Consider the following 24,404-nt stretch of genomic DNA (forward strand, 5'->3'; position numbering starts at 1 on the left):
TCTTGTAACATTACGACTTTATTCTCAAAATAGTTATTTTATTCTTACATTATAACAACTTTATTGTTGTATTATTTCAACTGCATCCTCATAGCACTGTGAGTTATTTTGATTTTATTCTCGTACAAGTTTATTCTTGTAGTAATCTATATTTTTTATTTTCTCTTAATGCTGCGTCATAATATAGAGTAAAATTTTATTGAATTTCTCTCTGTGTAAACCGTATGAACATTGGTTTTCGTCTGTTAATGATTTATTTGGACCATAAGCTTTTCAGCACAGAAAGATTACGTAACTAAAATCTTCAGCGAATAAAACCAACAACACCAAAGTGTGCAGTGTCTACATAAAGCACTCAACCCCTGGGACTTTTTGCTGCTTTCTCAAATTAATCATTGTGAACAAAATAACAAGAAAAAGAACCTACTTAAAAGTCTTAAGGTTTTCTGAAGGCCCTGATCTGAACTCTACTAACAATTCATGGTTTGTGCCATGAAGGCGACCGATTCTAATAAACTACCAGCGCTGCCAAAAAGCTTTAAGAAGTTTGACCTTGAGGGGTTGAGAGGAAAAGCCACCTAAAATTTCAATCCTGCACATCTAATTCTTGTTTCCAAAATTCTTTGACGAGGTATGCTGTTTAGTCAATTCATCTGAAAAATTGGTTTCAAGGTTTAAGAAAAATTATTTTAAAAAAAAGAAAGAAATATGGCATTCATGGTCCTGACGACTGAATGTAGACACGCTTCATCAGTATTTCTATCACATATTGTTCCTCCCAGTCTTTGTTAATGTTTTTCAAAAAGTTACTTCTTTTAGGGAAATTTTTCGAAGGAAGTAATTGGAAGTAGTTTTCCTTGGATTGTTACACTTTCAATCAAATTATTCCGATCTTATTTGGTTTAACAGCTACTTAAATGCCAAGGTCATTTCCAGAGTTCAGGCTCTCTGCATTTGTTCATAGTAGTTCTCTAATGAACCTACAGAGGCAAAGAAGAGGAAAAAAACAAACATCACATCCTATTAAAACTCATCTCCTTTGCAATAGATTAAAAAGAATGTTTTCATTTCATAATTCTTTAACATTGATGGTATGGAAATAATTAAATACTTCTTTTTTTCTTTCATGTCAGTTTTCAATGCTAAAGCGCCATTTGTTCCTTATTTGTGGCACAAAAACCTCATTAATCATCCATTATTGTGTTTTGTGTGTTTCTTTGATTGGAATTCCAAGTATAAATGATGCAATTAAAATTCCATACCTTTTAATTTATCAAGTCTCTCTGCCAGAGTTCTTGTGAAATGTGCACTTTGTGTTCTCGCTCATGTTTACGGCATTGACTGGAACATCTGCAGTAATCACTGGGAAGTATAGACTCACTGTGGTAAGAATCCCACTCACTTCAATCACCCTCTCATTTTTGTAGCACAGCACCTTTTGTCTATTTTCTTGTAACAGTTTTTTTTAGGTTGTCAAAGCGCTAATACACACGTAGACAGCGATGAAGGTGTCCATCTGAATGAGGTCAGGATCATGAAGCAGCTAAAATGGACAAAAACACAGCCTGCAGCTACATCTATGGGTTCCTTTGTGACAGAAAGGTCTGGCTTCACTCCTCTAACAAAAATGGATAGATATGCTGTATCCACGATGTCTGTGCTTTCATCTACAGCTAATGAAAAAGCTCGATAGCAGCACATCTCTTCAACCAGCTGTGTCGCTAAATTTACGGCTAGTTGCTTAACTTGGTCCGCAATGTTAATGGTCTTCCTTTTAATTCTGCTGCAAATTTTTGTCTTTCTTGGGAGGCTAAATCTTGCGTACTTGGCTCCGTGTTTGGTTTCAAAATGCTGACGTATATTGTATTAACTGTACCAGAACACAAAACACCTTCTGGTTTTTCACCTTTAAGTACAAACAGACATTTGTTTCCCCATTGTTCATGAAACAACAGTCTTCCTTGTGTATTTTTGAGGTTAGCTTGACAATGTCTCGGTTTTATTCATTGGCAAAATCAAAAATCGGCTTGAGGTGAAGCTGTTGCACTCTAGTGGCGAGGAGCCGTAACGTCTGGTAGCAATCGAAATGCACTATGGGAGATGTAGTTTATGGTCAATTCGTGCTTTAAACCTATTTTAAGTCAATCATGGGCCTATCAAACTGTGGGGGGTCCACACAAAGTGACGTGGTCACATGTGGCTCCCCCATTCAGCTGTGTTTGAGGAGACGCATTCACAGCAAACACACACACACCGAATCCAGCCCTCCATTCTGACCCTTACATTTTTAATCAGCACACTCATCCCTCTTTTTAATACTCAACATCTTTGATGATGAGACGACCTTTGATGGCAAGTGAATTTTATTTGGGTCTGGAAGCCTGCAAAGCATACGGCTCGAGACGATCAGCGCGTTCGTGACTTCTAGGCAATTACTGTAATGATGCAAAGTGGTAAACACTGGGCCAGCGCGTAAATAATTTAACAGGCTGAAAACATGCTGCTCCAGTGTTTACCAAAATCCGCTTCAGTGCTTACAGACTGATCACGTTGGAACCTTTCATGGCATCGAGCTAAAGGGAGAGGTCATGCTTGAACTGCTTGATTGTATGATATTTAAATGTGACGGACAATAGCTCCAGCTTTTCTTTGAACTCTTCGCTCAGGCCAGGAGAGCCAAACGTAATGCATCTGAAAAATGTTTAGAGAGCCAAAGTCTTTTAATTGGCCAGACTTTTCGTGTGTTTATAGAGTTGTTTTAAATGGAGCTGGGTAAAATAAACTGTAACCCGAGTTTCTCATTGTTGGTGAAATTTTGGAATCAAGTGGCGTTACAAAGTGTCCATCAACGTTGCAGGAAAATCTCATGTGCCTTCATGAGAAAAGAAAAAAACTTGAAACATTCAGTTTTGCAAACTTATTTTAGGATTGTCTCTAAGTTAAGGCACAGAGGAAAAACATTTGTAGACTTATCTTTTTTTTTAACATAGGAATTTTTAGTTTTACATTACATGTTTTTTATGCTGCACATTAACTCCGCAGAGTCGAGGAAAAGGATTCTTAACCCTTAAACTTTTCCACATTCCGTCACAAAGTAGTCTGTAAGTTCAACAATAATTTGTTGGGTGTTTTTTTTTTTTCATTGAAGGCTTAATGTTCATTTATATTGAATCCCTTTTATTCTGACAATCTTACATAAAATCCAATTCAACTGTGAGCCTTCGGAGGTCATCTAGTTAAATGGAGCCCATCTGTGTGTACGTGATTCTCAGTTTGTCTTGTTACAGCCTCAGACGTTTGTAAGAGAAAACCAGTGAACAAAGCCTGGCCATTGCCTTCCTCTTGATTCTCATTTCCTTGTGGGATTTCCTGTGGGATTTCTCCCATTGAGCTGGATTTCTTGAGTAAAATCTCAGCTGGGCCAATCAGCAAACAGAAGGAGAACGATGATGTCAATTGTCTGCGTTGTTTTGGAATTGTCACTCGGATGTAGTTTTAGCAATGGCAGCGTAGGAAGTGAACAAAACTGCTCCGTTCATGCTGGCCACACTTCCAAATATTGAGCAGGTAAAGTCGAAACAAGAACAAGCGTCTTGTTCGGCTTAACGTATCTCTCTTCACAGTGGGGGTTCATTGCTTACAGCACACGCAATTTCTGGAAACGTTAGATTTGGGTAAAATCAGATCCAATGGTTTAAAACTTGAACAGAGTTCACGCTCCAGGAAGCAATTGTTTCTTAATAGGGTTTAGTCCAAACCCTCTGGACGAAGCAAAGCGTAGAACAAGAGGCTGTTTTTTTTTTTTACCAGGCTGGCTTACATGTCACAGCATGTTATCAGAATCAACTTTATTGGCCAGTTTTTTTTAGAAAAACAAGGAATTTAACTTTGGTTACAAGTGTTTACATCAGAATAGGTATGGGTATCTACATCAGTTTTTGTACAAAGAAAAATGTAAAAAGGCACTTTGTGGTAGTCCAATGTGATTTTGTTTTTTTTTTTCCACAGCAGAGCTCAAACCAAATCAGGATCTTTGTTCATGCCCCGTGTTCATTCAATCCGTCTGAGCTTACGCTGTTTCTCACCTCAGTATCTGCAAAAAACATTTTATCTCAGCATGTTCCACAATTTACAGCAACGCCCTGAAAATGTAGTCCTACAAATTCTTGGCTCACCAAAGATGAACAATAAGGCATGGCAAGTTTTTCAGTTTTTTTTTAAAACTATGTATCTGTTTCTTTTCTCTTTAAGTTTATGTTCTATTTTATGTTGGTCTAACAAACAAAAAAAAATCAAACACAAAAATAAACATAAAATAAGTTTGTCTTATGATGTGAGAATATGCTAAATAAATTAAAGGGTATGGCTACTTTTGCAAAGCACTATCTTTCTTTCTTTCTTTCTTTCTTCCATCTATTACTATCATTTCTGGGCTAAAGTTACTTTTTTCCTATTAAATTCCGGCTGCAACCTGCTGGTTCCTGCTGCTGAACTTGACCCCATTGGTAGTTAATAAGTAAACTCCCGCAGAGTGGCTGAAGATGCCCACAGGAACGTTGGCCTCTGCTGCTGGGTCACACAAATTAACAGTTTCACCGACTTCCAAGTGCCACAGATGGCTCCTCTGAACCGAGCAGAGGCGTTAAATGCTGAGTTCATTTAATGCAAACTGGAAAAAAATCTAAAGCTACATCCAAAGTGGCTCAGGCGAACTTTTAAGCAGGCGCCGTATCTGGACACGTTCCAGCTGGTGAGAGGGCAAAAGTTCTGAAGAAGTAACTGAGAAGATTGTTTACTCTGTCTGAAATGGACCCGGAACACGGAGGTTCTGGGGACCAGCTCCTCCATCTGGACGTTGCCGTTGACGAGCGTGAACCCCGGAGAGGAATCTTGGACCTTCTGAGCAAACTCCGTCCTGAGTGGAAGACGCCGCACATTCAGATGAAGGTACGCCACCGACCGTACGGACTGATTTTAGTCTGTTTCCAGTGGCTTCATGGGTGATTGTTGAGGTCAATCTTTTACTTTTTAACTCCAAGCTCAATCACAGCTGACAGGAAGTGATGTAATGAAAACAGGAGGTGATGCTCTTATTTGAAAAAAAACGCCACACAATGTATTGCCAACACTATCCAAAAGTAATTTAAGTATATTAAACAGAGATAATGTAATGTTTGATACTCCATTTGTTTAATTTGCTAATAAAAGTCAGTTAAAAGCTTATACATGTCTTTAAAAAACGAAAATCTTTAAATATGTTGTTTATAAGTTTGTCATTGATAGGCAAAGCTAACTAAAGAGTTGGGTGAGCTAATCCTAAAGTGCCAATCATAAATATTAGTTCTGCTAACATGCTATAACACCATAGTATTTAGTGGATGCTAAAGCTAAACCTGACATGTGTGACAAACTAGTAAAAGCTCAACATGTTGCGCTTCAGGAAGTGACCATAGGTTTCAGGTTTAAAGTTGTTGAGTATTGATCACTATTTTTCTTATTTTGCCTAATTAACCACAAAATGTTTTGGTCAGAAAACACGCAGCACACAAGTAGATTTTAAACGGTTTAGTATAGAACTACAGTGATAGATTCTTTTTTGGGGAATTATCTGCTCTTCTGAACCTTTGAGGACTGTTTTCTCCTTGATTTTGTTTGTAACATTCAGATGGCCAGATCTTGTTCTATGTGTTTGACAATGTTTGGAAACTCAGCGTTCACACTTTCAGACTCTAGAAAAGACTCAAAATGCCAAAATTTCTAGGTTGGGATTTTTGTGCGTATTTGTATCTTTTTATTATTACGTTTTGCATTCAAAGTGCTTTGAAATCAAATCACATGTATGGTGGGCAAAATCTTGTCTTTAAATTTACAAAAGCCTTAACTTTGCCTGACACCTCGTCAGACATCACCGTTCAGAAAAAAGTCTGGAGAAAATCTAAGGTAACTGGACAACAAAGGGAGAATTTAGAAAGTTTTTTTTGTGTGTGTGTGTGCGTGTGTGTGTGTGTGTGCGCGTGCATGCATGCGTGTGTGTGTTTTCAAAGCATCCATTGAGGACAAGAGAACCTCATTCTGGTCCCATGTGCAAACACAAGGTCCAATCTTTCAGAGAAATAGGGTTTATGTTTGTTAGGTGACTGCACATCGGCTGTGTGACCTCTCAATCTACACCGGGTCCTGGAAAGTACACAGAGGAGTAGATGCTTCCCTTCAAAGCTCAGATCACACAAGTCACTTTAATGATGTATTGTGTTCGTCAGGGTAAGGCCAGACGGTTCCTGCTGTCACACCTGTGCTTTGGCATGGGCTGTGTACAGTCTGTCACAGGTGCTTTTTCATTTGGCTTCCTCTTTAGTCGCTACTTTCCTGTTCAATAATCTTGTTTACCATCTGAAAGAGAAGGAAGAATTTTAACACAATGCTGTAAATCAACTTCAGATTCACACATCCATCATAGCCTACTGTTTCCCAAGATTGGGATGAGGAGACGGGAGATAAGAGCTGGAAAAGAGTACAGTTTTAAATGTAGGTACACTAAAATTTAAGCTATACCAGTTTGTGTTGAGTGTCGTCACGGTTGCTAGGTGAAAGAGCAGGAATAACTCAGATGGCGAGACTGTCTGGTCTGCTTGGTCGAAGAAGGACCTGGCCTACGTCGACGGGGTAGGCAGGGTCATTCAAAGTATGTGACCCCTGAATTTGGACACTAATCAATAGAACCGCATTGGACGAACTTTGTGTGGAATCCCTACACTCTTTTTTAATTGTGGGCGTACAGGACATACAGGATTGGATGGCCTGTGAAAGTGACCATCACACCTCATATTCTTGCCTCAAACATCAGGTCAGAGTTATAACCCTCCCTCATGTACAAAAATACATATGAACTCAACAATCAAACTCCCCTGACTCTCTTAACCTCTCAACAAGGCAGACATGTCCAACAGTCAGTTAAATTTCACACGGCTACTTCTCAGTGTGAGGTGTTGATCCTCCTTCTCATAATTATTTGACAAGTATCAATTTCAGTAAATCTGATGAAACAGAAGACAGTAGACTCAAGTCCGGCGGACAAAGAAAGCACAATTACAAATGTCAAAACCAGCCCTCCCTCCATTCACCATAAATAATAGAGCCGATGTCAGGGTAGCCATGTTTGTTCGCTCTACCTAGATGAGAAACTGCGTTGTGTGGTGGCTCAGAAATACTTCAGGGACCGTGGTAGAGAATGAGAAACCGCCGAATGACAACAAGGAGGCAAACAGTGGTCAATGTGGTATCTTTGTGTACACAAACAGGGCAGGACAGACTGTCCTGGAACACCTCTGTGCTGTGAAGAGGACACCTGTGCGCATTCCTCTGCTTCCCTTTTTTACAAGTTTGGTTGAAACTTACTGGTGTCTCTTTGCTAGAAAGTTGCATTTCTCTCTAGGCTTGGAAACAAATTAGTAAAAAATGATGTTGCTTTCTCAATGTTTGTCTAGTTTTGTGTACACTGTTTCATTTGTATCTGTAGCTAAATATGGTTAGTAGCCACATCATTTTAAATTACTTATGTTTCACGTGACTTTCTGTTTTTCTGTTTTCTTAAAGGATTTGTACTAAAGTGTGATACAGTATATACTCTACATACCCTGTTGGCTTGAATTGAAATTAAGATTACAAAATCATTACATTATGATTGACTGACCATTAATATAAATTTTTTTAGATGCACAGATTTAAACAATCACTTTCCTGAACCTTGTTGCCCTGCAGACATTTACAGAAGGCATTACCAACCAGCTGATTGGCTGCTACGTGGGCTCTCTCCAGGAGCCCGGTTGTGTTCTGGTGCGACTTTACGGCAGAATGACGGAGCTCTACGTGAATCGCGATCGAGAGGTGGAGATGTTCCAGGTCTTCCAAGCGCACGGCTGCGGGCCCGAGATCTACTGCAGCTTCCAGAACGGCATCTGTTACGAGTTTGTCCGAGGAAATGTGCTGGAGGACGAGCTGCTGCGACAGCCGTCCATCTACAGGTCTCTGCTGGCACCCAGCGAAATCAGCTTCACTCTCCACACACAGATTACTTGAAAGGAAACAGGGTATCTGCCGGTTTTAGCAAGCCAAGTTTAAGATTTTTTAAGACCTTTATAATGCAAGTTTGAATTCAATTTAAGACTGAAAAGCATAAATATAGGTAATGATTGGTGGATCCTGCTGGCTCGAACGTTGTCCAGCCAGCTGGTGGTGCATTTGTATGTACCCATGATAGATGCAAAAACAAGCTAGCAGCTAGCTACCGACCACCACAAGTAAAAGGTTTTGACTCTAACCAGCATCTGCATCCACATTCTTGACACATATAGTTATTTAAAAGAAAGCTGCGCATCTGCAAGTTTCAGCAAGTCAAATTTAAGACGCTTAATGCTAGCTTGAAAGAAATTTAAGACAAAAAGAGACATTTACAGACACCCTGGAAACTTTTTTTTTTTTGTTTTTTTTCATATAAAGAAATTGGCCATTTTCAAAAAGATGAAATCATAAAAATAATGTGGCAAAAAATCTTTATATATCGATACAGAAAAAATTCAAACTTTTGGCTAACAGAAAAGTCCTGCAAAAAAATAAAAATACAAATGCACCCAAGATTTAGTAGTCCTGCTAGGACAAAATTTAAGACCTGTGATTGACGTATTGAAGGTCAACTTTTAAAATCATTTTAAGACAATTTAAAGCCTTCATTTTAGGCACACAAATGTAAGACTTTTAAGTCTTTTTAAATATAGAAAATAAACATTTGCAAAAAGATGAAATCACAATAGTGATGTGGCAATAAAAAAAAATATTGATACAGAAAGGAACAGTTTACCAGTATGACTAGAAACGTGACGTTTTTTCAGTCATCCTGAGGGACTTTCTGCTGGTTTTGCAGCTCACTTGTCATGTTGAGCAATATTATTTATTTCTGGCTCGTTTTATTCATTATGTCCATTACAGGCTGACACCAATACTAACAGCACAGTAGGCCAGAACAGCCAGGGCCACAATAGACATCAATCGCTGGGGCTTACCCAGAAGACCTTGCGTCCTCCCAGCTAAGATGGCTCAAGAACAAAACACCAAGTGGATGAAAGGTCACATATGCAAGGAGGCCCATTATTTTTAAAAGAAGAACAAGATAAGAACGCTAAATGGAAAGGGAGTTGTGTTTCTGCTCCGATAATGCTTGTTTGTGCAATAACAGCACCGGCCAGGGTCATCTGAGAAAATGTTTCTTTTTCTTTTCTTTTTTTTCTTTTCTCTGCAGATTGATTGCAGCCGAGATGGGAAAAATCCACTCGATCCAGCCAAAACGTGGCCAGCCGACAGAGCCTCAGCTCTGGACGAAGATGTCTCATTTTCTGACTCTGGTGAAGAGCAGCATCACCAGGAATCCAGCTGAGCAGGCGTGCACTAAAAGGTAAAGAGTGAGCCGCATAAAAATGACCCTGAACATAAAAAAACCACATCATGAACATTGATATTCAAGCTACTGAAGAAGAGTGGCTGTAGAATCTATCAAAACAAACTGTACAACATGTAAAGTGAGGTCATCCCTTGGAGCTACAAAGAAAATTCACCAAGGTTGTACATTTCCAGACATATTAAAAAATGGTTCAGTCTTTACCAAACAGGTGACTTACCTTGAGAGCAAAACTGAAATTACTTCAAAATGAAATACAGTGATGGACAGAAAATGTTTCTGCTGTGGATTCATCTTTGTGACTGAATCACAACTGTTCAGTCAGGTGTGAAAAGGTTTAAGGCTGTTTTCACACCTGTTAGTCCGGTAGACTCGGTTCGATTGGAAACCAAAATTGTAATATCTATTACATTTTCAGCTGGTGCGGTTTGGTTTCACGCTGCATTGTTTCAAATGAATCAAACCCTTTGAAAAACCTGTTACCCTCCTCACCTGTGGCGGCGCTGCACCAAGGAAACATGAAAATCTTTGAAGAAGACACAACTTCCATCTTCTCAAAAACAAAAATGGAGTGGCGTCAGACTTTAGCGGTGGTAGGTTTTCTCTTTTGTCTTTGGGAAAAGACCAGGAGCCATTTCTCAAGCTAGCGCTGTATTTACGCAGAATGCTCTGCTCTGTAGTCCATTTCAACCTAGCCTGGTACAAACCAGCCCCTAGTTCTACACCTTCCTTCATTCACAGGGTCTACAATCTCTGCTATTGTGAAACGTTTGCTTCATGTTACCCAATTGTGTTCGTTGTTGTGACGTACGTAATGCTCCAGTTTGACGCTATGAAGCTTACCTGAAGTTGCCTCCATTGTAAGCAACTATCCTCCATTGCGAAAACAACAAATATAGCTGCATAACAGCAGCAATAACTGCTGTTATTGCTAAATTAATATTTGGAAGCATGACCAATATTGACTGAATAGCTTTTTTCACTTCCTCCGTTACCATTGTTCAAACTACAGGCAGACTACAAATTTAAACCAACGCAGAAAATCCACTTCATCATTCACAATGTCTCCCTCTGTTCGCTGATTGGCCCAGTTGAACGGAAGAAAGCCCAGACTGTGCCGTGAAGCAAGATTTGAATGAAACTCAATTATCTAGGAAGGCAATGGCCAGACTAACTTCAACCAAACTGAGACTTGGGTGTCTAGGTAGGCCACAGCTCGCTTTTTTTGTTCTTAATCAGAGTTCGATTGCGCATCCACATCTCCCTAAACAAACCGGACTTTCTAGGCAAACAAACTAGAGTTTGATTCAATTGGACTAAACAGGGCTGGTGTGTTTTAAACAACAGCCTGCCTCCGTCGTTTCTTTCCAATCCAACTTTATTTATGAAGCACTTTAAAACAACCACAGCTGATACAAAGTGCTGTACATTAAAACACAACATAACAATAAAAAAAATTAAATAAAAACTCATACAGTTTAAAAACAAACAAACATACAATTTAAAACTAAATCCTGCTGGAGTTGAAAGCCAAGTAAAATAGATGGGTTTTAAGACGAGCCTTAAAAGTGGACAGTGAAGGGGCCTCTCTGACCTGCAAAGGCAAGTCATTCCATAACTTAGGGCCCATGACAGAGAAGCCCTGTCCCCTCTGAACTTCCTTCTGGATCTCGGTACCTCCAAGAGCAGCTGATCTGCTGACCTGAGAGACCGATAAGGTACGTAGGGGTGAAGAAGCTCAGAGAGGTAAGCCGGGGCAAGATTATACAGTGATTTAAAAACAAATATAAGAATTTTAAAATGAATCCTAAAATATACAGGCAGCCAGTGAAGTGAGGCCAGGACAGGGGTGACATGCTCTCTCTTTCGAGTTCCAGTCAAAAGTCGTGCAGCAGCATCTGAACCAGCTGCAGACGTGAGAGCAGCGACTCAATCATTTCTTTGATAAAATCCAGCCTCAGCTTTTATCTTTGAGGAGTCCTCTGTTCCTTCATCACGTTCTCACATATTCAGACCTGCTAACAGGTTTCCAATCAACAGTTGTCGGGTGGGGGGAGTTTTTCCAACCTTTTTTCTGTCCTCCAGTTTTTCATTTTGCTGAGCCAGAATTGGTCAAACAGCTGAAGCGGGGGAGTGGCCCGTAATGGCAGTGGCTTTGCATTATCTCTGACAGAGGTCATGGGAGGCCCTCCAGATACTACAAAGAAACAGATACTCTGCCATGAGCTTCCTGCTAAGCTCTCCCTTATCGGTCAAACGTTCAACCTTGTTTGTGTTTCCATTGAGGGGGCCAGAAGTCCATGCAAATGAACACTGGGAGGGCCTGGCTCTTCTTAGAAAGTGGGTAAGGTAGTTTACCCTAGTCCGGTAGTGGTAAAGTGCAACGTATTATATTACTGATAACTTAAGGAAAAACCAACTGAATTTAGTACATAGCTGTAGTTTTCAGTCTCTTTTCAATCTACTAACCCTAAAAAACACATGCAATAAAGTGCCATCAGAGACTTGAGAATTCAGATTTACAAATACAAAATCTATGATAGAATGGAAGCCCTTTGCTTGTACAGAGATTCTGGACCCTGGGCTGTTCAGAGATGATTGCTTCCTGGAGGCGTGAACTCTGTTGAAGTTTAAAACTTTACACAACCACTAACATTTGGCCTGATGTCTGTAATGCGCCATTTCAATGAAGCTTACCAGAAATTGCATGAGCTGTAAACTTCCTCATGGGGAGTAGGGTCAAAACATCTTCGACTCAATATTTGGCCAACACAAACTGAACAACTTTGTTCACTTCCTCCACTTTTAGCCATTGCCAAAACTACAGGCGGACTACAATTCTAAAACGACACAGAAAATCAACATCATTGTTCACAACTTCTTCCTCTGTTTGCTGATTTGTCCCGGTTGAAATTCAACCAAAGAAATCCATGTCAATGGGAGAAATCCCAGACGGAGCAAAGAAGGGAGATGAGAATTGCGTAGGTAAAGGCTGAGGTAAAACAGGCTCTGGATGTGCAAAGCTGACAGAGACAAACCCCCAAGATTTACTAATCCAGTGGCATGTGGTGCCAGTAAAACTTTTAGGAGAGCACAGCTAAAAATAATGGGATTATTGATTTGTACATCAGGCTTTACATTTATGTGTTGATTGAAAAGAAATTGACTCTATGCCTTTCTATAACCAAAATTAGCCCAAAATTGTGGCCAATTTTGTGGTGGCCCAAGTTTTTCTTTGGCGCACCACTGCTGTAATCACAGCAAAATGTTTTACATTTTTTTACTCTTAATTAAACCCTACCTTTTGCATGACTCTGTTGCATAAAATCACAATATATTGCATAGACTTGTCACAATAAATCAGTTAATTGCATAATAAATTAAAAGAAACTCAATAATTTCCATTTGCATGATTTATCGTTTTTCTTTTTTCTCTCTCTACCAAAAACAAAATGACAAATATCTTCAGTCTGGTGCTTCGGTCTGAACTAGACCTTTTATTTTTGAAGGACAAATTTCTTTGTTCATAATTCATTTTATTTGTTATTTCTGTTTTGTTTAGTTATTTTGAATATTTGAAATTTCCGCCTGCACTTCCTTCAACATTAGATTTTAAAGTTTATTGATCTTTGAGAATGTGTTCTTGCTTCATCATGCCAACAATATTATCGTTTATCGCATTATCTTCTGGGACGATTTATCGTCCAGCAAACTTATCGTGACAGGCCTAAAATGCACTCATGTTTGCGGTTGTCATGTGGCAAAATATGAAAAAGTTTGAGGTTTGGATTCTTTTGGATTCCAAACTAGTAGAGAGTTTTTGCCAATTTGGTCAACTTGAGTATGTCTAACACTTATTTAGTCTCCTCCAATTAACCACTGTTATGTTTTTCTCCAGTTTTTTTTCTGTCTGTTGCAGGTTTTCAAAACAAACTGTAGCTCGAACATCCTACAGAAAGGGTCATGTGAGAGTATAAGCTGCACCGCACATAGAGGCCCAATAGATGGTGCTGTGTCGTGACACATTTCCATGACTTCACACAGTTGAAGCGCAGCTCGCCAGCAGAGACATTCAAACCATCTGAAAACGATGAAAGATGAGGACGTAAACTGAGGACTGTTGGGGGGGGGCGTGGAGGTGGGGGTGAGAATTACAGCAAAATAAAAAAAGAACATTTAAGAAAATGAGATATTATTTATATAGGATCGTTTGCATTTAAAACCAGAGCGCGCCTGTTTGGATAATCACTGGCCTCTTCAGAGACGAAGATACGAGACAGAGGGCCGAAACACAGCGAGGGAGACTGGGGGGGAAAAAAAAGGTTCTTAAAATTTGCATCAGAGAAACTTTTGATACTCGAGAGTGTATCCAAGTGCAGATATGAATGTGGTCTTCAGATGAGTCGGTAAAAGAAAAGGCAGAGGGAGCTGCAGGAAGAGGCTGCACCTGCAGAGGAGGTCTTCAGCTCTCAAGCCACCCGCTGTGTGAAGAGGGGGAGGAAGAGGAGGAGGAGGAAGAGAGAGAAGGAGGCTGCAGCAGCTGCATGGTTCCGAGAGAGAGAAAGAAAGAGAGAGCAAAGAAAGAAAAGCGATGGAAAGCATGAGTGCAACCTCTTTCTCTCCCAAAAGGGCCCCCCTGCTGGGTCGCCCATTTGTGCGCCTGTGCTCCTCATGGAAACCGCAAAAAAAGAGAGAAGAAATGTACAAAAAATCCGCAGTTCACAGCTCCTGTTTGAAATCGTATGTAAATAAGGCGCAGCCATAATGAAGCACCAGAGGAGGAAATTCCACTAATTACTTTACAGAGGCTTGACAGGGAGCAGGAGGCGAACGCACTCGACGCGCTCGGCGTTTCATGAGCAGAGAAAAGGAGAGGAAAAAGATCTGATGGCAAGGCGTCAGGTCTCGCCCATTTCAAAAGTCGACGCGGGTCTTTTCATTTTTTTTTTCTTTTTTTTTCCAATCCGACCGTTTGTGGGCGCTCCCGTGTCAAAAAAAGTCGCGTTGGTTTCGGGGGGATGAGTTGAAAAGGAATCAGTGGTGATTCACTATTCAATTCATATTAGAGAGGATACGGATAAATTGTGCGCGTCGTTGGGGGGGGAGGGGACGGTTCTCACAAAGTCACATTTTATAGGCAAGTAAATGTGATTAAGCACTCGATTCTGAACTTGGAGCTAATAAAAAGGAAGAACATTTTGATTAATATAGAGTCAGCTTTGAATAAAAGTATCTGTTGAACTTTTTTTTTACAGCCTTTGGAGGAATTAAGACTGATATCTGAACCAAGGTTGTTATAGTTAAGGCTGCAGTATATATATATATATATATATATATATATATATATATATATATATATATATATATATATATATATATATATATATCATTTTTTACATACTGTATTTGTTAAAACTGCAATATATCATGACAGTTTGATATGAGACAGATAATCTGTCAATAGATCGATCTTTTGAACCTGCTTCCTGAGATGCTGTTGCTTTCTGAAAAAATGAATCGCTCCCGACCAAAAACAACCAATCAGGGCCAGGAGGTGGATGTTAGTGCTGTCAATCAACTTCACGTACTCGCTGCTCAATGTGCTAATGGCACAAAAGCAACTTAACCACCGTCATTGGTGGCTATGCTAACTAGCTTTAGGATTCACAAGCGGTTATGCTAGCTGCAGCATAGCACAGGGTGACTGACAGCGCTAAGACCTGCCTTCTGGCTCTGATTGGTTGTTTCTAGTAACGCTGGGAGAAGCCGAGGAGGCTGATTACTTTTCTTTTCACAGATTGTCTCATTCCATACTGTCACGACATGATGACAGTTTCAACAAATATTTAAAGTTAAAATATTTTTTATAAAGTTACATACTGCTGCTTTAACTAAAATAAAATAACAAACACCGAACTTAACAAAAATGTTAATGGGGAAAAACTGTAACTGAAACGATATTGTGCGTTTGTAAAACCTACTAGCCCACATGTGGACTGATGTGAAATTGTTTTTTTTCTTTCCCGCAAATTACGACTCCAGCGTAAACCTGGTGGCACTTGAGCTCGTCTGCAAAAACAGCAACAAAGTTGTGAGAAAACACCAGAGTCAGTTGGCTGTTCAAGAATAATTGAAAACATTTTCTAAAAATGGTGTCTTCTGTTGGGTATTCATTACCCCTATAAATGTATAAAATCCCAATACAATGCTTTGATCTTTTTGAATTCTGCACCTAAAAATGCAGTATGTAAACACAAACTACAATAACTAAACAATACTTAGCTAATATTAACTAACAAAAACTAGCAAATACACCCTAAAATCTAACTGGATAAGTTGAACATAAAGTCAAAACCAACTTAATGAAAAACCCAGAATTATTATAACCCTGATCTGAACACAATATCTTTATGACATCTCCTTCATCTCTGTCTAACAGGACTTATTCAGTATGTGTAGGTGGATTTGTATAAAAAAAAATAGCAGAACCTCAGTGTCAGCATCATAAACAAAGCGAGGCTCTTTTCGCTTTTATTGCGTTCCTCGCAGGCCGCACTAAATCACGTCCGTAAGTGTGTATAATACCGCAAGAGTCTGTTTGTCCCCCTTCGGATAAATAGGTAGTGTTTAAATAACACTGCTAGGAGCTCCGTCTTGTCCAGGCAGACAGACTGACTGCAAGCAAAAAATAAAAACGGATCAGCTTGTGGCGCTTTAAGACGCTGCAGTGATCAACAGAGAGGGAAGAAAACGGGATGTTTGACCTCTCGCCGAGTCCAGCTGGTTTACAAACACGTTGTTCAAGTGAAGGGTCGAAGACGTCAGGGCTGTGGTCCGATTTTCCACCGGTTTCTCATCTCTGGGTTTAACGCCGTTCCACGAATTCTTCCTAGAATTATCATCAGAGGTGTACTGTTAACAATCTTCATATATCCAGTTTTTATTACAGATTTTAGCCAGTTTAGATTTGTCTTTTGGAACTAAAAACGTGTGAATGTGTTTTGGGTTAGGATCAAAGTACACTAAAGACCTGTCATCATGGTATCAACGTTCCAGACCGCTCAGGTCTTCTGGTTCTGAATCCCTAGAACCAGAACCAAACATGGAGTAGCTGCATTCATTTTTTTATGCTACAGCAATTTGGAACAAACTTCCAGAAAAGTACAAAACTGCTGAAACATTGACTTCAATTAAATAAAAGGCTGAAAAACCCACCTGTTTAGATCCACCTGTGATTCAAAATAACTGGAACACTGATCAAAGTTTTTGACCTTCATTTGCTTGATGATTTTAGATTTATGGCCTGAACCCGACCCGAAATTTAGGCCGGATTCAGGTCAAGCAGTAAAATCTTAATTAAAATATTCTGTCGAGTTTACTTTGGACTCCGGCCATTCATTAAAGTTAATTAGTTGGGTGGGATCATTATGCATATTGGCCTATTTGCTTGATGATTTTGATGATTGCATTTGACAAACCGTAGAGTTTGTTGTTTCTGTCATAATTGGTGACATTTTTAAGGCGTAAAGCATTTTGAACTGCCTTTGATTTGTCTAGATAAAGAACTTTTATATTTGTTTATTTCTTTTGCCTTAAATCATTATTTACGGACTATAAGCTGCTACTTTTTTCCTACACTTTGAACCATGCGGCTTATAGCCCGGTGTGGCTTTTCTGTGGATTTTTCTTCACCACCAGGGGGCTTTTTAGCAGGAAGTGAATCATTGGTAGTCAAAATTGGAAATCAAAGAAGAACGAGCTGATTTTCATTTAGAACAAGCACATGCTAGCAGCAGGCATTACGGAGAAATGTTTTCAAACTCATACCCCCTCATCATGGAAACAACACGAAGAAGTTCATATGATGCAGCTTTTAAGTTGAAGGCTAAAGATCTGACAGTGCAGGAGGGAAATAGAGCCGCTGCACGTAAGCTCGGCGTGAACGAATCCATGGTTTGGCGTTGGAGACGGAGGGCTGAGTCCTTAATAGCAGATTTAAGGATGCAGCGCTCTGTGTCCAGCTTGCTTGAATGTTTTCCTATCTTTCCCATTTTGAGAAGTGGCTTTTGTGTCACATCCTACTCAAATCTCAGGGGAACAAAATGTAACATTTTGCCAAATGCTCAGCGTTCTTTTAAAGAAAACTTAACAAATATGAACTTTAGAATATTTTCTTCATAAACTTTTTCTTTGTTAAAAACTATATATATATATATATATATATATATATATATATATATATATATATATATATATAAAAAGCATTTGATGTTTTTAGTAAGTTTAACAATTATCTTAATTGAATGATTTGGTTACTTCAATAAACTACGAGTTTATTTTTAAGCTAATTGTGTATGTTTCTCATATTTTCATAGAACATGTGATGTATCTTGCTGTAGCTCTTTGCCTCTTCGAGAGATGCCGAGCTACGAGGTTCTGATGGAGGAGATGGAGTCGCTGAAGAGACACCTCTCCCAGACGGACTCGCCCACCGTCCTTTGCCACAACGACCTTCTCACAAAAAACATCATCTACAACTGTCAAGAAGGTGAGGAGACCCTCAGATGAGAAAGCATGAGAGGTGATACGTTTGTTGATTGTATGTGACTAACCCTTCCAGCGTCAAAAATCACACACACAAAAAATCAAATCAAATCAAATCAAATTTTTCCTCTAGAAACAAATTTTTGTAGCAATCTTTTTAGGTTTTCATTTATCACACAGTATCTGCAAAGCTAATCAAAGTGGCTCCAAAGAGACGAGCTGCTACTTTGACCCCTTTGCTTTAAGTAAAATACCACAAAGGTTGTTTTTTGTCAGTCCACACTGATCGAGCTGTTTGTCAGGTTGTCACGGTAACCCTTTCCTCCCCTCATCAGGGTCGGTGAAATTCATCGACTACGAGTACGCTGACTACAACTACCAGGCTTTCGACATCGGGAACCACTTCAATGAGTTTGCTGGTAGGTCTGAGCTGGTCTTTCACACATTAACACAATAACTCCACTGTTATTCACGCAGTAACAACTCATATGTACAGAATGTAACGAGTGAAAACATTTTCTGTCGTTTTTTGGTGAATAGGTGGATTCAGTACGACTTTCAGTTTCTCTATATGTTCTGAGATGTTCATCTTTCAGATTCTTTGTGATAGTCAGAATGCATTCATGTTCATATAATAAAGTGTAGTCCAACCATTATAAAATTATTATGGGTTGAAAATGATTACCAGGTGGAAGCAAAACTGTCTAAAAGTGTCTAAATACGGGCTTTGTTCTGTGGCGAATGCTGAAATAGAACGTTAAAAAGAAAAATTGAAGAAGAAGAAGGCAGGTATTTCTTTTTATATGTTTAAATATTTAATATTCTTTATTCCAAGCATTCCTCTGGATGTAGCGAAATGGAGCTCCTCTCCTGTCTCATCCATTGCTGGCTACTAAATTTTTGTTTCAAAGCACAGAAACGCTCTGAAAAACACGAAGAGTCACGTTGTGGAAACTAAAGGAGCTTCATCCAATCATCCTAAACCTTCAGGCTCTACTGCAACAACAGATTAGTATCACCTATTAATTTGAGTTACTAGACAAAGAACTGAAAGCAAAATAATATCCTGCACTATGAGCACTGCTAAGCAAACAGTAAATGGTGAGGACATTCACTTTTGCTTAAGTGTGTGAATTAAAATAAAACAAATATTGGAATGAAGGTTATACATGACATTATGATGATGAAAATGACATATTTTGGTATCAACAAAAATCATTGTTAGCCTGTTTGTTGTCAGGCTGTACACTTCTGTTTACATTTTGTTGTGTGTTTATACCATGAAACCTCAAGGTCATTATCCTGTGATGTCAACACATGCCTATTTTCAGTCACAGAATAATTTATATAAAAACTCTTTTCTCATTTAAGTCATCCTCTTCTTTTAATCCAGACAGTGGCACGCCCAGAATATTTTCACCAGACCAGGGCAGTAACATGCTACGTTTTGGGGAAATTGTAGTCGGCAATTTTACAGAGGAGCCATCGATTCGACACGTTGAAATGACACACAATTTTTTTATGAACTTTTTGATGCTGTGGGAGCTTTGGTGGAGCCAGCTGAACATTGTCAGAAAAAAACAAAACCATACCATCATCCTCCCACCACTTCCTGCCGTCTTCTTTGTCGTTTTTGCCAGTAGCAACATCTGGCTGTTGATCACGTGACTCGTGTGATGTGAAAAACCACGTCATCATAGCACAGAAACTTTTTCTTGAAATTGCTGCATTTCCATTAAGTGGATTTATTTTGTAATTTTAATTTGCACAATGTAATGTTTAATGGAAAAGTACCTAATATAGTTATTACATTAGGTTTATTAACCCTGGCCAATGGGTGACTATGGTTAAAAAAATTTCACACACACACAAGCAAACAATTATTTATTTATATATTATTTTTTCAAGAGGGGTCAATGACTCCCTTGTCTCCCCTTTGGGGTTGCCACTGAATCCAGATACACTGCATCTAAAGAAATGTGAGGAAAAGACGAAAGAATTTTTTGCAACATCTGTTCACAGATTGCGAATTAGGCAACTTTAAAACCGTTTGCTAAGTACAAATAGATAATCATTGCCTATATGGTGACTTAATGTATAATAAATTATTTAAAGAACATATCCAGTTGTCTTTCACAGATAATATGCGAAGGAAATGTTATTTTTAACCTCTAAAGATAAGGTTTCCTATTTCAAAGTAAACGGGCTCCGTTGGAAGTCTGAAAACCTTCTAATTAAGCTGACAGTAACTCGTCGTATGTGTGTGTGTGTGTGTGCGCGTGTGTGTGTGTGCGTGCGTGTGCCTGTGTGTGTGTTGTGGCCAAAGGTGTGACTGACGTCGACTACAGCCTGTACCCGAGCCGGGAGCTGCAGAGGGACTGGCTGACCGCCTACCTGGAGAGCTACAAACGCAGCACTGGCCGCAACGTCACGGTTACCGACGAAGAAGTCACGAAGCTCTACGTTCAAGTCTGCAAATTCTCTCTTGTAAGTCAGAATTATAGCCCAACCTGAGCACGTTGTGAGGCACTGGAGAAATTTTAAAAGTCATCTTTTTTTTTTTTTTTTTTTAAGTTTTCCTTTCCTTCTGTTTAGTTTATAGTTCTGGGCAAATTCACACAAAGGAGAGGAGGAGGGGAAAAAACCACTCACATTATGAGATTAGTGCTCTCGTTTCAGCAGCATCCAGATGTGCGCAGACCTCCGAGATGACAGAGTGGGCATCACCTCACCGCCGCGTTCTGATCATTTACTTTTCCAGCAACAACCCCCCCTGTTTTTGTCCCCCATTCCCCCTCCCCACTCCCAAGCCCCCTAAAAGCAAAACCAAACCATCCTGTTTAAGCCACCGCCGCTCAAAGTATGATGGACTCCGTCCGAGTTGATTAGAAGCTACCGCAGGGGAAAAATGAAAGGCGGCAGCCAAAATTATTTTTCTTATGACCACAATTTTCATTCTTTGGTGGCTCAAGTGGTGCTGAGCTATCTGTCTGAAAGTACTTCCACAGCTCCAACACAATATGCAGAATTGTCCAAGCAATTTAGAGGCAGGGGGGGTTGGTGTGAATTTCTCTTGAAATAGCCCAGAAGTGATGAGGAAGCATATTACTTTTTAAAATAACCCATGCTTTGGCCAAAAAAAAAAAAAAAACAGAGAGGGAGGGAGAAATTAGAAAAAAAAAAGCAGGGAGTGGGGGGCTGAGGGGAGTCGGATGGGGTGAAATACGGCCTGGAATGAAGTGGGAGAAGTGATAACGTCTTGTTGATTGAATTCAGATTTTCGGTGACAGACCGAGGAGGTTTTTTTTTTTTTTTTTTTTTGACTGGGGAGATGAGAGAGAAATTGTTCACTGACACGTAACAAGCCAAGTTTCCAACTGCACTCGTTTCGACGCTCCGTGTGTCAGGATGTCTGCTGCATTAAAACAGGGAGCCTCGGCGGCGATGGCCCTGTTTTCTGTTGTAAGTGTTGGGTTTGATTAATATTTAGCATCATTCTCACTTCTCTCCACTCATGATTATTTGAATCGTAAATTTCAAAAGAAATATTCACTGGCTTCTCAATTATTAAATTTAGGGAAGTAATTACAATTTCAGTATTTTTTATGTTTTTTATTTTAACTGTTGCTGATTTTTTTTTTGTTCAAAAATCCTATTATTGTGACTAAATTGTAAACAGCTTCACATTATAGTTCCTTAATGCACTCTTTCTTTATTTGGTGGCTGCACTTTGGAGGATTACTATGTTTCACAAATGTATACAGCAAACTCTGCAACTAATATCTTGTAAAATAACTTCCTACATGACATTGTCATGCAAACCAGAATCATTCAGTCTTGAAAAAGCTGGAAATTGATTTCTAGGACTGGATAAGTATGAAAAAAATTGAGCATTGAAAAAATGTTTTATTTCTTTTCCTTCCTCCATCTGCTAAAAAATAAATGTGATCACCTTTTACATTTTAGCCTTTTGATATAAATCAAACTTTATCTTTTGATTTGTTACATCACACCCTGATTTTTTTATTTTATCTGATACTTCAGTATTTAGATTTTTGTTGTACTGCACACTTCCTGGTATACTAAAATAAAACAAATAATCATTTCATAGCCTGTTCAATCAACTCTCAATTTTTTTAGTTAGGTTGAGTTGGACCTAGGTAAAAAAATATTTTTGAAAATATAATAAAAGTAGCAAAATTAAGAAACTGCGCCTTAAAGACTGCATTTATCTGCTGGAGTGATAGAGTTTGATGAAAACAAAAACAGCAAAATGACTTGATACCACGCTCTGGAAATTGGAACCTAATTTTTGCATCTTCACATTTCGTGACTTTTGAACCCGATGTGTTTCAGAGCTGGTTCGGTGTCAACATTTTGTTCTCAAATGTCCGAAATGCTGTAAAAACTGAGAAAAACAAGTAATGTTTGACAATTTTTTTTTAAATAAACATGCAAATCGAGTGTAAAAGGAAATTACATCAATCTGTATTGAGCTCCTTTTGCTCTGACACCCCTAAATAAAACCAAGACAACTGTTTTTTTTAGATTATTTGTTAAAAGAGAGTAAAAGTAAACCACACTCCACAATTTTGCTCTATTTTGTCTTCATACTTGGAAATCTGGATAAAAACACATTTATTTATTTATTTAAATTAAATAAAAATGACGTGTGAAAATTCAAGGGATGTGAATACTTTTGCAAGTCACTTCATATGAGTAAGTAAAGTCAGTAAAATGTTTTCATAAAGGACCTATCAAAGAGTCACAAACAGAAACAAAAACGTACGAAATGTAGCAAACTTTTTAGAATTCTATTCTTTTTTTTTTTTCCCAACTAGTTTAGCTCGGTTAGTTTTACCTCATTCGTCAAATTGACTAAAATGCCAAACGACTCAAAGCTGCGACACAGGCTGGGGAAAAAATCAAGCTGAACTGATTCAACGGCAAAGCCTCAGCTGATAATATCCTCCAGTGGAAGAAGCTGTGTGGCCGATTGCCAAAGATGTAAAAAGAGCGAAGCTTCCCGTGTTCACCTCCAGCGAAGACGCAGTGGGGCCCTCGCAGCTCGTCCTCTTCCTCCACAGGGATCCTCCGCCCCTCGTCTGCCGCTCCTGCGTCGTCGCCGCTCAGGCCCGCCGCTCCGTGGTGTCGCTCTTTCCTCACGTCTCCGTCGTCCTTTTTTTCTTTTTTTTTCCCTTTCTCTCTCTCTCTCTCCTCTGACTCCCCTCTGCTCGGCGCTAGATTAACGCTCCTCCTAATGAAGAGCAGTTACTAATCATAGTGGAAGCGCGCTCAATCTTTTTTCCCCCAACTAAGGACGGAGATTAGAGATGAAAATCTGCCAGGTTTGGCGGGGGAAGCCAAGGGAAACCACACAATGCTCCACAAGCATTTCATTCCACCCTTTATTTGATTATCAAATAAAAATGTGATTATATCATTGGGCCGCAGAACAGAGGCCTCCGTCTGGATCTTATTAGGACGTGCCATTAGTGGCCTTACCATGAAGATTTACAATAAGGGTGGAGAACAACAGAAATTTATGGAGGCATGGAAGTCCGCAAGCCTAAGTGAGCAAGGCCATTAAGGAGGGAACCATTCAATACAGAGGGTTTGTCATTCTGACTGGGCGGCGCACAACTGGCATGCAGCGGCAGCAGTTTTGGAAGCGGTTACAACCCGACAACTGGAGGTCACACTGTGTTTTTACAACCCTTGCAGCATGGCACGAGGAGCTGTAACCAAACATTAAACTACAGCACTGCTGCAAAAATAAGCTTCAGGTCCACACTCTCTACTTCCTTAAAGTCAGTTCAGAGTCTCCACATACGTTTTTTCCTCCCTCGAGGTTGTTTAAGAAAAGATGCACATGCCTGACCCCCACGTTGGCTCCCACCTATCGGAGGCGGCGGGATCCTGAGGAAGGGAGCTCTTGCAACCTAATGGGATTTTTTTTATTTATTTTTTTTATCACCTTTTCCTTGAAGATGATTTGAATCTCTGCAGAGACTATAGACCCCGTCGCATGTTATTGTTTACATCTGGAAATTTCATGGATGTAAACAACGCTGGAAGGCAGCGTTGTTTAGAGAACAATTTCTATGGAAATTGTTCTCTTTCCATAGAACAATTTCATTAACAAAATGAACCCTGGAGATGTAGGTGTTATTAATTTATCGCAGTGCGCCGCAGGAAAGGGAAAACAATGCAGAAAAACAATTGGACAACAGCTCAGAACCATTCATATTGTTCTGTGTTTTCACTGCATGCTGGCTACGCCATACACAGACCCATTGCCATAGCAACTGACTGACAACTGCTCCGGATCAGGATGCAACCCCAAAGTAAATGCAAACATTTCCCACACAAAAAAACCAGAACATTCAGTCGGTTACAGTATTATGTTTTC

The 24,404-nt window shown here is 39.4% G+C and overlaps 1 protein-coding gene across 2 annotated transcripts in view; it reads left to right on the top strand.

Annotated features, from left to right (window-relative positions):
• The first annotated feature begins 3,161 nt into the window (after positions 1 to 3,161).
• The window catches only part of LOC103465717 (ethanolamine kinase 1), a 34,064-nt gene continuing 12,821 nt past the window's right edge, over positions 3,162 to 24,404 (top strand). The window contains exons 1-6 of one of the 2 annotated variants that reach the window (XM_008410811.3): positions 3,162 to 4,947; positions 7,759 to 8,021; positions 9,293 to 9,445; positions 17,848 to 17,996; positions 18,328 to 18,411; positions 20,319 to 20,479. In XM_008410811.3, coding sequence (XP_008409033.1) covers positions 4,807 to 4,947; positions 7,759 to 8,021; positions 9,293 to 9,445; positions 17,848 to 17,996; positions 18,328 to 18,411; positions 20,319 to 20,479 — 951 coding nt within the window. In that variant the 5' untranslated portion in view covers positions 3,162 to 4,806. Of the gene's footprint in view, positions 4,948 to 7,758; positions 8,022 to 9,292; positions 9,446 to 17,823; positions 17,997 to 18,327; positions 18,412 to 20,318; positions 20,480 to 24,404 lie in introns of both variants that reach the window. The other variant, XM_008410810.3, reaches the window with a different exon arrangement.

This window comes from Poecilia reticulata, chromosome 6 (genome assembly GCF_904066995.2).
Source record: "Poecilia reticulata chromosome 6, P_reticulata-male-v2, whole genome shotgun sequence".
In the NCBI taxonomy this organism is placed as follows: domain Eukaryota; kingdom Metazoa; phylum Chordata; class Actinopteri; order Cyprinodontiformes; family Poeciliidae; genus Poecilia; species Poecilia reticulata.